This window comes from Urocitellus parryii, chromosome 7 (genome assembly GCF_045843805.1).
Source record: "Urocitellus parryii isolate mUroPar1 chromosome 7, mUroPar1.hap1, whole genome shotgun sequence".
Lineage (NCBI taxonomy): Eukaryota > Metazoa > Chordata > Mammalia > Rodentia > Sciuridae > Urocitellus > Urocitellus parryii.
The window spans coordinates 113,703,811-113,718,480 of record NC_135537.1 but is presented as its reverse complement, the minus strand read 5'-3'; the positions used below and the strand labels follow the sequence as shown (position 1 = coordinate 113,718,480).

General features: G+C 38.0%; 1 protein-coding gene across 1 annotated transcript; it reads left to right on the top strand.

Annotated features, from left to right (window-relative positions):
* Nucleotides 1–7,945: 7,945 nt before the first annotated feature.
* LOC144255827 (RNA-binding protein EWS-like) lies at nucleotides 7,946–9,904 on the top strand. Its single transcript, XM_077800799.1, is given in 5 exon segments — nucleotides 7,946–8,674; nucleotides 8,676–8,945; nucleotides 8,947–9,583; nucleotides 9,635–9,707; nucleotides 9,709–9,904. Coding segments are annotated over 5 exon segments (1,905 nt in total).
* Nucleotides 9,905–14,670: the final 4,766 nt, after the last annotated feature.

Genomic DNA, 14,670 nt, shown 5'->3' with positions numbered 1-14,670 from the left:
GTACACTAATATATTACTAACTAAACCTATTCTTAGTATTTAAAAAAATAATTTAATGGATGATTGTTATTTTTTACAGAGATTATTTTATCACTTCTTTAGGGCTTGGTGAAGGGTCTTTTTTTTCAGTATATAGATGTTTTCTATTATCAATTGGGTCCATGATAAATGTATTGAAAATAGTCATTCTAAAACTTCACACAATCCACATATTTTCCAAGACTATAGGGGAAAGGGAAAGAGAATATTCACAAACAAGAAACCATTTCCCATGAAAGCATAGTATCAGTGTCCAACCTGGTGTGTAATCCAGATATTTCAGTGGTAAGGTTTTCTAAGAACCACAACCATAGGTTTTTGATATCCTCTAAAGTACACTCAATGCCTTTAAATCACTTACTCTTCTTCAAAATAAAATTTCTGCTACCTACTTCAAAAATAAAGCACTATGAATGAGAAAGGTGAATGAGACTTAAGTTCTTTGGAGGTACGGAGGTTGACGTTTAATTATAGTTTATAAACATTAAATAAGAAGGCCCTTAGAGTTGTCTCAACTTTTCCAACACATAATATGGAAAATTTAGATGAACTGACATGAAATAATTAAAATGCCTTTCAGGGAAATGATATCACAGAAATTTTCAGGGTAGAGTCTTGGAAATGTGGAAAAAATATATTCATATACATATGCATTTCTATAGAAAAAAATAAGTGATAAGTAAATGAGTATGAGGGTAAATTCAGTGTTCCTCATGCATTGTAGGTTGAAGGTAATGATAAAGTAGTAACTGAAGATATCCAGAACTCTATAATTGTGGGAGACATTAATAGCAATTTAGAAAAAGAAAATATTATTAAATCCATTTAGATTTACCTCTGTCCTCCATTCCTCTTATGAATTTGATTCTGTCAAATGAGATTATGTGGGTATGGTTCTCTCTGAATTTGTGTTTCCTCTTGCTTTTAGGATATTGTCACCTATGTCATGTAAAGCCCTGTCTTAAACTCACTTTGGGGGATCTTTTACCTCCTGTTCTGGACTGCAGAGCAGAGACTCATCTCACTCATTCTGTGCAATGAATTGACTTTTGTCAATCTTTGCAAACAATGGTTGGAAGAACAAACATATTGGAGGGTCTTTCATATCTTATAATATGGTTGTCAGACCTGTGGGTTAAAGGGTAGTTACTTGCTCTGTTATGTTCCTATGAGAAGGGCTTATTTATATTTTTTGTTTTGGAAGCCCCATAAATACAGAAGAGAAGCATTTATGGTCACAAACAAACGAATGCCAGAAGCCATTAGATATGAGAAAATACAAAAAAATAAAATCTTCTCTTAGAGCTTTTAGAGGTAAAAAGTTTATTTCTGTTTTGTGTAAGAAAACTAAAATTTCTCTTTGGTCTGATGATATTTTGATGTTTTAAACTTGCTTGCAATTTCTACCTGTGTTTTGAATTCACCTATGCCTGGCTCTCCCTTACCAGATAACAACCCTCTCTAAAACCTTACTGGTGCTTCATAAATTCTGGCTCCCACTGACCAAATAACAATTCTCTCTAAATCTCAGTGGCAGCTCATAAATTCTAATATCTGGAGCTGAGTTTATTTTCTACCTTGAAATGTTAGCCATGTATTATGATTGTCAAAATCTTGTTAGCTTTAAGTACCTTAGATGCCCACCTCCTTTGTAACTTTTTGTGCTATAAAAACTTTTTCGTGAAGATCAGGATGATGATCTCTAGCATGTAATCTTGTAAGAGACAGTCAAGGCCAGCTTCTGTGTACACAATACAATCTTAATTTGATTTGATTTAAAATTTGAGTTGGTGGTCTTTTCTTTGTGTTTTGGTTTAACAGTAACCTTTTTTTAACTTCACTGTAAATAAAACCAAAGAACACAACAAAACTGTAAATTAGCCAGGTGCATAAAAATAGTCATTCTTTACTAAAAGCACAGTATTCATTATAGAAATGATATAAGCTTAAAAATTAAAAGATATTTTAATTCAGACTTTGATTCTGTGCCCACTTGGCTCAGGTTGGAGGCAGTTCCTGAAGCCTTGACCAATCAATCTCTTAGGCTTCTGTCCTGGATCCGGAGCCCAGGCATCTGTGCTATGCAATATCTGAAAACAAACCTCAGGGAGAATGCTGAAAACCCTGAAAGCCAGGGAATGGATCACTAGGCAATGCTGAGCTGACGTGGATCTGGGGCAAACAGTCTGGGACTCTCAGAACACACACCGAGCCCAGATAGGCTGAATTCAAGCTCCTGTTCACCTGCATCTCCCAGAAAAACCGATGTGACTCAGCACTAAACGATCCCGCTGAAACAACTGGTTGGCCCTTCTGAACCTGCGGAAGTTAATACCAACCGAGCCTTCATAGGCAGTGGCCACAGGATTTAGGCGGGGCTTGGGAGAGCCATTTAGGACCCACCCATTGCATTGGTCTCCCGGAAAAGGGAACAAACTGTCGCCATTTGCATGGGATATCACCATGGCAGAGAACTGACATCACCAGAATGCGGCAGAGGACATAACTTCATTGAAACCGGTGGCAACAGCATCAAATAAATTTATAGGAGTAAACAGAAACTCAGCAGCAAAACAGAATAAGAAGTAACATGAGCAGAATGAAAAAGCAAGGAAGAAAAGGAGTACAAACAATGCAGGACAGCCTACATATTCAGGAGGACCTAGAGGCATCAGAAAAATGGTCAAATAGTGAATTCAAGGAATACCTTAGACAGATGGAATGGAATCATAAAGAGGATATGAGAGAGCAAATTCAAACAGTTCAAAAACACATTGAAAATGAATTACATAAACAGATAAAAGAAGCAAATAAGCATCTTTATCAGGAGATAGAGATTATAAAAATATCAAACAGTAATTCTAGAAATGAAGGAAACTATAAACCAAATTAAAAACTCAAATGAGAGTATCACTAACAGATTGGAGCAAGTAGAAGCCAGAACGTCAGATAATGAAGACAAAATATATCATGTTGAAAAAAGTCTAGCCAACTCAGAAAGGCTGGTAAAAAATCACAAGAAAAACATCCAAGAGATATGGGATAACATAAATAAAAAACCAAACTTAAGAGTCATCAGGATAGAGGAAGGTATAGAGGTTCAAACCAAGGGAATGAGCAATCTGCTGAATGAAATAATTACAGAAAACTTTCCAGATATAAACAGATGTAAAAATTGTAGATGCATACAGGACACGGAGCATACAAAATCACAGTAGACCAACGCCAAGACACATTGTTATGAAGATATTCAATATACAGAGCAAAGAGAAAATATTAATAACTACAAGAGAAAGAGGCAGATTACATTAAGGGGAAACCAATAAGGTTAACAAAGGATTTTTCATCACAGACGCAGAAAACCAGAAGATCCTAGAACAACGTATTTCAAACACTGAAAGACAATGGATGCCAGCCAAGAATTTTGTATCCAGCAAAATTAAGCTTCAGGTATGACAACGAAATAAAAATCTTTCATGATAAACAAAAGTTAAAAGAATTTGCAGCCAGAAAACCAGCATTGCAAAGCATCTTGAGCGAAACACTACACGAGGAAGAAATGAAAAACAATAACCAAAACCATCAGTGGGAAGTGACTCAGTAAAGACAGAGGGCAGGGGGAAAGCTAATCATGGAGAAACAAACTAAATTTAAAAAAATAAATAATCAAACATCGCTGGAAGTACAAACCATATATCAATAGTAACTCTAAACGTTAATGGCTTAAACTCTCCAATAAAGCGACATAGGCTGGTAACATGGATTAAAAAAACAAATCCAACAATATGCTGCCTCCAGGAGACACATCTGATTGGAAAAGACATACACAGGCTGAAGTTGAAAGGTTGGGAAAAAATATACCACACACACAGTCCTCATAAGTAATCAGGGGTGGCCATTCTCATATCGAATAAAATCGACTTCAAGACTAAGTTAATCAAAACGGATAAGGAAGGACATTATATACTATTAAAAGGAACCATTCACCAACAAGACATATCAATTATCAATATTTATGCACCAAATAATGGTGCTGCAACATTCACAAAACAAATTCTCCTCTAGTTCAAGAATCAAATAGACCACAACACAATAATTATGGGTGACTTCAACACACCTCTCTCACCATTGGACAGATCCTCCAAACAAAAGTTGAATATAGAAACTATAAAACTTAATATCAGAATCAATAACCTAGACTTAACTGACATGTATAGAATATATCAACCATCATCAAGTGGATATACTTTTTTTCTCAGCAGCACATGAATCTGTCTCAAAAATAGATCATATATTATGCCATCGGGCAACCCTCAGTAAATATAAAGGGGTGGAGATAATACAATGCATTTTATCTGATCATAATGGAATGAAACTGGAAATCAATGATAAAAGAAGGAAGGAAAACTCCTACATCACATGGAAAATGAACAATATGTTACTGAATGATCAATGGGTTACAGAAGACATAAAAAAGAAAATAAAAAAATTCTTAGAGATAAAGGAAAATACAGACACAACATATCGGAATCTGTGGGACACAATGAAAGCAGTTTTAAGAGGGAAATTCATCCCCTGGAGGTCATTCCTCAAAAAAAGGAAAAACCAGCAAATAAATGAGCTCACACTTCATCTCAAAGCCCTAGAAAAGAAGAGCAAAACAACAGCAAATGTAGCAGAAGGCAAGAAATAATTAAAATCAGAGTGGAAATCAATGAAATTAAAACAAAAGAAACTATTGAAAAAATTAACAAAACTAAAAGTTGGTTCTTCGAAAAAATAAAAAAGATTGACAGACCCTTAGCCATGCTAACGAAGAGAAGAAGAGAGAGAACTCAAATTACTAACATATGGGATGAAAAAGGCAATATCACAACAGATGCTACAGAAATACAGAAGACAATTAGAAATTATTTTGAAAACCTATATTCCAATAAAATAGAAGATAGTGAAGACACCGATAAATTTCTTAAGTCATATGATTTGCCCAGACTGAGTCAGGAGGATACACACAATTTGAACAGACCAGTATCAAAGGATGAAATAGAAGAAGCAATCAAAAGACTACCAACCAAGAAAAGCCCAGGACCAGATGGGTATACAGCGGAATTTTACAAAACCTTTAAAGAAGAATTAATACCAATACTTTTTAAGTTATTTCAGGAAACAGAAAAAGAGGGAGCTCTTCCAAATTCATTCTATGAGGCCAACAACACCCTGATTCCGAAACCAGACAAAGACACCTCAAAGAAAGAAAACTACAGGCCAATATCCCTAATGAACCTAGATGCAAAAATCCTCAATAAAATTCTGGCAAATCAGATACAAAGGCACAGAAAAAAAAAATTGTGCACCATGATCAAGTAGGATTGATCCCTGGGATGCAAGGATGGTTCAATATACGGAAATCAATAAATGTTATTCACCACATCAATAGACTTAAAGATAAGAACCATATGATCATCTTAATAGATGCAGAAAAAGCATTCAACAATGTACAGCATCCCTTTATGTTCAAAACATTAGAAAAACTAGGGATAATAGGAACTTATCTCAACATTGGTAAAGCCTCAGGCTAGCATCATTCTGAATGGAGAAAAATTGAAGGCATTCCCTCTAAAATCTGGAACAAGACAGGGATGCCCTCTATCACCACTTCTATTCAATATAGTTCTTGAAACACTGGCCAGAGCAATTCGACAGACAAAATAAATTAAAGGCATAAAAATAGGAAAAGAAGAACTTAAAATATCACTATTTGCGGACAACATGATTCTATACCTAGAAGACCCAAAAGGGTCTACAAAAAAACTACTAGAACTAATAAATGAATTCAGCAAAGTGGCAGGATATAAAATCAACACACATAAATCAAAGGCATTCCTGTATATCAGTGACAAAACCTCTGAAACAGAAATGAGGAAAAACACCCCATTCACAATATCCTCAAAAAAATAAAATACTTGGGAATCAACTTAACAAAAAAGGTGAAAGATTTATACAATGAAATCTACAGAACCCTAATGAGAGAAATAGAAGATCTTAAAAGATGGAAAAATATACCCTGTTCATGGATAGGCAGAACTAACATCATCAAAATGGCAATATTACCCAAAGTTCTCTATAGGTTTACTGCAATGCCAATCAAAATCCTAATGGCATTTCTTGTAGAAATAGATAAAGCAATCATGAAATTCATATGGAAAAATAAAATACCCAGAATAGCAAAAGCAACTCTAAGCAAGAAGTGTGAATCAGACGGTATAGCGATACCAGATTTCAAACCATACTATAGAGCAACAGTAACAAAAACATCATGGTACTGGTACCAAAACAGGAGGGTGGACCAATGGTACAGAATAGAGGACACAGGGACTAAACCACAAAGTTTCAACTATCTTATATTTGATACAGGGGCTAAGAGCATGCAATGGAGGAAGAATAGCATCATCAACCAATGGTGCTGGGAAAACTGGAAATCCTTTTGCAACAAAATGAAACTGAATCCCCTTCTCTCGCCCTGAACAAAAGTTAACTCAAAATGGATCAAGGAGCTTAATATCAAATCAGAGACTCTGCGTCTGATAGAAGAAAAAAGTTGGCTCCTATCTACATATTGTGGGGTCGGGCTTCAAATTTTTTAATAGAACACCCATAGCACAAGAGTTAATAACAAGAATCAACAAATGGGACTTACTTAAACTAAAAAAGTTTTTTTCTCAGCAAGAGAAACAATAAGAAAGGTAAATAGGGAGCCTACATCATGGGAACAAATTTTTACTTCTCACACTTCAGATAGAGCCCTAATATCCAGAATATACAAACAACTCAAAAAATTAAACAATAAGATACCAAATAACCCAATCAACAAATGTGCCAAGACCTGAACAGACATTTCACAGAGGAGGATATACAATCAATCAACAAGTACATGAAAAAATGCTCACCATCTCTAGCAGTCAGAGAAATGCCAATCAAAACCACCCTAAGATATCATCTCACTCCAGTAAGATTGGCAGCCATTATGAAGTCAAACAACAACAAATGCTGGAGAGGATGTGGGGAAAAGGGTACACTTGTACATTGCTGGTGGGACTGCAAATTGGTGTGGCCAATTTGGAAAGCAGTATGGAGATTCCTGGGAAAGCTGGGAATGGAACCACCATTTGACCCAGCTATCCCCCTTCTCAGACTATTCAGTGAAGACCTTAAAAGAGCATACTATAGGGATACTGCTACATCGATGTTCACAGCAGCACAATTCACAATAGCTAGACTGTGGAACCAACCTAGATGCCCTTCAATAGATGAATGGATAAAAAAATGTGGCATTTATACATTATGGAGTATTACGCAGCACTAAAAAATGACAAAATCATAGAATTTGCAAGGAAATGGATGGCACTAGAGCAGGTTATGCTAAGAGAAGCTAGCCAATCCCTAAAAAACAAATCCAAATGTCATCTTTGATATAAGGAGAGCAACTAAGAAAAGAATAGGGAGGAAGAGCATGAGAAGAAGATCACCATTAAACAGAGTCGAGAGGGGGGGAGGGAAAGAGAGAAAGAAGGGAAATTGCATGGTAAAGGAGACCCTCATTGTTATACAAAATTACATATAAGAGGAAGTGAGGGGAAAGGGGAAAAAACGAGAGAGAAATGAATAACAGTAGATGGGGTTGAGATAGAAGATAGGAGGAGTGGGGAGGGGAGGTAAGGGAGGTTGTAGAGGATAGGCAGGGCAGCAGAATACAATAGACACTAGTATGGTAGTATGAAAAAATGTGGATGTGGAATGGATATGAATCTGCAATATGTATATGGGGTAAAAATGGGAGTTCATAATCTGCTTGAATCAAATGTATGAAATATGATATGTCTGAGAGAATGAGGAGGAAGGAGAGAAAATGCCATCCACAGATTACAGTACCTACAGCCAAGTTGCAGCCCAGCAGGGCTACAGTGCTTACAGTGCCCAGTCAACTCAAGGATATGCACAGACCACCCAGGCATATGGGCAACAAAGCTATGGAACTTATGGACAGCCTACTGATGTCAGCTATACCCAGGCTCAGACCACTACCACCTATGGGAAGACTGCATATGCAACTTCTTATGGAAAGCCTCCCACTGGTTATACTACCCCAACTGCCCCCCAGGCATACAGCCAGCCTGTCCAGGGGTACGGCACTGGTGCTTATAACACCACCACTGCTACTGTCACCACCACCCAGGCCTCCTATGCAGCCCAGTCTGCATATGGGACTCAGCCTGCTTACCCTGGCTATGGGCAACAGCCAGCAGCCACTCCACCTGCAAGACCGCAGGATGGTAACAAGCCCGCTGAGACTAGTCAACCTCAGTCTAGCACAGGGGGTTATAACCAGCCTAGCCTAGGATACGGACAGAGTAACTACAGTTATCCTCAGGTTCCTGGGATAGCTCCAGTTATCCAGTTGCAGCCAGTTACCGCGCCTCCATCCTATCCTCCTACCAGCTATTCCTCTACACAGCCGACTAGTTATGATCAGAGCAGTTACTCTCAGCAGAACACTTATGGGCAACCGAGCAGCTATGGACAGCAGAGTAGCTATAGTCAACAAAGCAGCTATGGGCAACAGCCTCCCACTAGTTACTACACCCCAGACTGAATCCTACAGCCAGGCTCCAAGTCAATATAGCCAACAGAGCAGCAGCTACGGGCAGCAGAGTTCATTCCGACAGGATCGCCCCAGTAGCATGGGTGTTTATGGGCAGGAGTCTGGAGGATTTTCGGGACCAGGAGAGAACCGGAGCATGAGTGGCCCTGATAACCGGGGCAGGGGAAGAGGGGGATTTGATTGTGGAGGCATGAGCAGAGGTGGGCGAGGAGGAGGACGCGGTGGAATGGGCAGCGCTGGAGAGCGGAGGTGGCTTCAATAAGCCTGGAGGACCCATGAATGAAGGACCAGATCTTGATCTAGGCCCTCCAGTAGATCCTGATGAAGACTCTGACAACAGTGCAGTTTATGTGCAAGGATTAAATGACAATGTGACTCTTGATGATCTGGCAGATTTCTTTAAGCAGTGTGGGGTTGTTAAGATGAATAAGAGAACTGGGCAACCCATGATCCACATCTACATGGACAAGGAAACAGGAAAGCCCAAAGGTGATGCCACAGTGTCCTATGAAGACCCGCCAACTGCCAAGGCTGCTGTGGAGTGGTTTGATGGAAAAGATTTTCAAGGAAGCAAACTAAAAGTCACTCTTGCTCGAAAGAAGCCTCCCATGAACAGCATGCGGGGTGGCAAGCCACCTCTTGAGGGCAGAGGGATGCCACCACCACTCCGTGGAGGTCCAGGTGGCCCAGGAGGTCCTGGGGGACCCATGGGTCACATGGGAGGCCATGGAGGACACAGAGGAAGTTTTCCCTCAAGAGGGCCACGGGGTTCCAGAGGGAATCTCTCTGGAGGAGGAAACGTCCAGCACCGAGCTGGGGACTGGCAATATCCCAATCCGGGTTGTGCAAACCAGAACTTCCCCTGGAGAACAGAATGCAACCAGTGTAAGGCCCTGAAGCCTGAGGGCTTTCTCCCACCACCCTTCCCACCCCCAGGTGGTAACCTTGGAAGAGGTGGCCCTGGAGGCATGCGGGGAGGAAGAGGTGGCCTCTTCAGAGGTGGCCCTGGTCTCCACAGACAGGGGTGGCTTCCGTGGTGGCCTTGGCATGGACCGAGGTGGCTTTGGCGGAGGAAGACGAGGTGGTCCAGGGGGTCCCCCTGGACCTTTAATGGAGCAGATGGGAGGAAGAAGAGGTGGATGTGGAGGACCTGGAAAAATGGATAAAGGCAACCACCGTCAGGAACGCAGAGATCGGCCCTACTAGACACAGACCCCACAGAGCTGCATTGACTACCAATTTTATTTTTTAAACCAGAAAATGTTTTAAATTTATAATTCCATATTTATAATGTTGGCCACAACATTATGATTATTCCTTGTCTGCACTTTAGTATTTTTCACCATTTGTGAAGAAACATTAAAACAAGTTAAATGGTAGTGTGATGAGTTTTTTTTCCTTCTTTTAAAAATTGTTGTTTAACTAAGATTTAATAATGGGAACCCCTGTGAGCATGCTCAGTATCAATGTGGAGAACCAAGAGGGCCTCTAACTGTAACAATGTTCATGGTTGTGATTTTTTTTTTTAAATAAAATTCCAAATGTTTATTAAAAAAAGAAATATGTCAAGAGCTTTGTAATGTTTTGAACAACTAATAATTTTTAAAAAAGAATAAAAAGATATCTCAAATATCAAGGGAGTTTAAGAGTTAGAAATTTTTTCTTTCAGTATCTAGGTAGTAAAATAGGACAAAAGAGAAAATGTGAAGCATAAATATATTAAGTAATATTCAAAACAGTCACCAAAATATTTATTACAGAAAAATCATATCTGCAGAAATGGTTCAAAAGAAGCTGTCTTTTTGTCAGGAGTAAACATTTGGACAGGAATGGAAGTTTTGGTTCTCTTTTTAAGTAGTTTTACTCCTAGTGAATAATTTTTACACTATTTCTGCATTTTACTGGTTGGAATTAATTATAATTCATATATCTGTAGAAAAAGTACTGAATGCAGAAAAATATTATTGCTCATGTTTAAATAACCTCCATTATTTGATCTTTCCCTTTTTAAACCAAAAATCTACATAAAACCATCTCTTAATAAATATCTCTATCTCTGTATATTAGCAGCAACTGAGTTATAAAATTTGGTATGATAACTTGTCTCTTCATGTACTTAAAGACCATGGATTTGCTACATAGCTCTTAGGTATAATTCTCTATGATGTTCTGTAGTTATTTATGTCTCTCTGCCAAGTTTTATACCAAGCTATTAGTATGTGCCTTAATTACTCTATGTAGCAATATAGGAATTATGTCTTATTTGTGACATTTTGGTCCCAGAACTGTGTCTAAATGGAAATATGTACAGAATGATTATCCAGGAAAAAAATCTAATATTATATTTTATTTTATATTTATTTATATATTTATGTATACATATTTTTATTATTTAGAAACACCCTTTGGTCTGAAACTACAGTGATACTAGTGTATTTTATCTGGAATTGGTTGTGAGAAACAAACTAAAAAGACTTTTCTCTGTGTTGGTTGGTGATTTCTGCAACCTCAGGAACCTAGTGAATAATAGCAAAATAAATAAGTAACCCTTTAGTTTGAGGCAGAACCACCAAACTAGATGATGTTTTGCTTCTGTTTTCTATCTTGATTATTAGAAATATACCTTTAAATTTACATGGAACACTTTTGGAATTCTATTTTGTTAGTTCTTCAAAAAATCAATGAAAGTGAAAAATAATGCAGCAAAGGTAGATAATTAATTTCAAACAATTCATTTCTTAAAATATATTTTTTTTCAAATCACCAAATATTCTGAAAAGTTAGAAAAGTTAAAAGCTTTAGAAATATCCTACAGAAATTTCTCTTTTGCTCAGGACATTAGACTATATCTCCAACTCATTCTTCTCTAGAATTGGACTCGGTGCAAATATGAAAAAAGGTGCTAAGATGCCCCACATGGCCTATGAGTTTTAAAATCCTGAAAGGAGCTCAAATCTGCCATTTTTCTACTTTACAAAATACAAAATCTTAAATTTGTATACTTAACAAACATTTGCATAAGTGTAATTCAAAATGACCTAAAAAAAATGGAAAAAAATCATTGAAGGACTGACCCACTGAACATGAGGGATTTATAATATTGAATCCCTTATATTAAATGTCTTTTTATCATTGTCAAAATTTTCCATGTTTATATTCTCAATATATTAATTAAAATTTTTATGCATTTAATAAGAAATATCTAATATCCTATTTTATTCAGTCTTTTAAAAATTAGTAGTAATTAATATTAATAATTTAATTCTTATACTTGTTAAAGTATGAAACATATACTTTGAAATGCCTACCAGTGCCTTGAACTCACCCATGTCTGGTTTTCCCTGATGAGATAACAACCCTCCCTGAAACTTTAGTGATGACTCATAAATTCTGGCTTTTCCTGACTAAATAACAACTCACTCTGAAACTTTAGTGGTGCATCATAAATTCTGATGTTGTGATCTAAAGTTACTCCCTAAGTGATAAACCATTTAGACCATTAACCTACTAAGTGTCATTGTATTATGCTTGTGAAAATCCTGTTATTCGTGTAATTTCTCAAGTCACCCTTCTTTTGTAACTTTTTGTGCTATAAAACTACAGTCCTAGAGAACTGGAGTGCTGAATTCTTTTCCCATGGGTTTCAGGAGAGACTTTTATGCTCAAATACGGGACCTCCAAAAGACCACCAGAGACCAATATTGATGTAAGCACCAAAGACGTGTTTATTGCAAGCTAGCTCAGTTCTCCACACACAAAGAAACTGGGGGCTGAGCCCGGGGTTTGTAGCAGTTTTATAACTCTTTGGGGAAAGCAGAAACCACCCATATATCATAGCTTCTCTTAGAAAATCATCACATACCTTTGGAAAATCATAAACAACTCTAAAACATGATTAGCACATTCACTGGTGGGTACAAGCTGGGTAAGCATGATTTTTGTTAGTACAAGATGGGGATTCATTTGAACAGATTGGCTTAGGCCATGAGGGGAGTATATGCCTAACTATATGGTTTCCCAAAATGTTATCAACCACCATAAACTACTGGGAGAGTCATCTGGCATCCCAGATATTTTCCCTGTGTCATGCTGATTTGTGGCTGCTAGGGGGTTGCTCTGGGTCCCCACCTAGCCTGACTGAGTCAGGGAAACCAGGCACAGCAGATCTCTCCTGTTATTTGTAGATAAACAACTCTGCAGGATGGGTATGTTCCTAGGAGGGCTCTGTGTGTCTTTCCAGGGACAAGATTCATGCCCCCTTCATTGGACAGTCTTTGCTCTGAGGTAGAGGCTGGTTTCTCACCTATACCTTATGGTTTTTTTATGTATTTTTTTTTAGCTGTAGCTGGACACAATACCTTTATTGCACTTATTTATTTTTATGTGGTACTGAGGATTGATCCCAGGATCTTGCACATGGGAGGTGAGCACTCTACTGCTGAGCCACAATCCCAGCCCCTTTTGTGTTGTTTTTTTTATTGGGCTTTTTTACTTTAGGGGTTTTCTTCCCAGTTCAAAGTTCAATTTGTTACCTAAAAAGAACAGAGATCAAAAAATAAATAAAATTTGTTAATTATTGTCATTATTTTATATTAATTCCTGAATAATATACAAGCATAAATAATCCATAAACTGAAGTGACTTTATATGTAAGTTTAAATGAAAATGTTCTTTTGGTTGGGTTAGTTCCCACTTATGGGAAAACAACCTTGTCTTAAAATAACAGCATCCTGAGACTCTGGGGTACATTTCTCAGATTAAAAAACAAAAAACAAACAAACAACAATAACAACAACAACAAACAGCACTCAACGACCTGAGATTCTAGCCCGTATTCATGCCTGGATTGGATAATATTCCCTGTCACTCAAAAAAACGGCTCACTTCTCTCAGATTCAATGTTCATTATCTGAAGCCCCTTCCAATCAAGAATATTTTGTGGGAACTATCCAATTGTGTGTCATCAGGGTGGGCTTTCACTTCTTATCTCCTGAGTCCTCCATTTTTGCAATCTGTAGTCTCACACCTCAGCATCACAGGTTGTTCTGAGATGCAGCAACTGAGGATCCCAAGTAGCCCTACTACTGAGAAGCAGGAAATGGTGAGTGTTCATTGGCCTAGCAAGAGAGGCTGGGGGAGGAAGACTATTGGAACCACAAGACTGGCTGTATTGAAAACAGGAGCTAGCAGTTTGGGACTCTGGGTAGTCTCTGGAGTCTGCAGGCTTAACTCCTCCACTGGGCCACTATGTCCTCAGTCCTACTGGCCAACCAGGTGGGGAACATGTCAGTGGCACAGACTCTTTGCTGCCTTCCTTATGCTCAAAGGGCATCCTCAGAAAATGCATAAAATACTATGTGGCAGGTGTGTTCCTGCAGCCCAGTGTCTTACCAGATGCTGGAGATTGACAGGTTGAATAATTATCAAAATCAAATCTCCATTTTCCTGCAGGAAAGGAGCTGTCATTTTTGGGTACCTAATTTCCTTTTTAGGTAGCTAATTTTTATTTTGACATTCTTTTATTTTTACTTTCTTCATTATTATTATTTTGTTAAAGTTATGTGAACTCAGGGATACTGTACTACTTAGCCATATCTTTGGTAGTGGAGCCAGACTTACAGATATGTAATTTGTGTAGTTAGGTAAATCTGGTCTAATATCCAGTAAAATCAAGAATGAACACTATATTGAGGATGGAGTCCAGGATAAGGGGAATTCAAAATGTCCCCAAGGCCCTGAGCCCATTCCAAGGATATTTTAATGAAGCAGCTCACAGCAAACATGGAGATGCTAATCTAAAAGCCCTTCCTGCCCAGATTACTCCTTCAGCCCACCTGTCCTCCCCACTTTGGATGTTCCCACCTACATTTCAACACTGCAAGATAACACAACAAAGGACAGCAATGTGGCAGGAATGCAGGATAGCTGAAGGAAGACCTTAGTTATAAAAAAGCTAAAAGACCTTAGTTTTT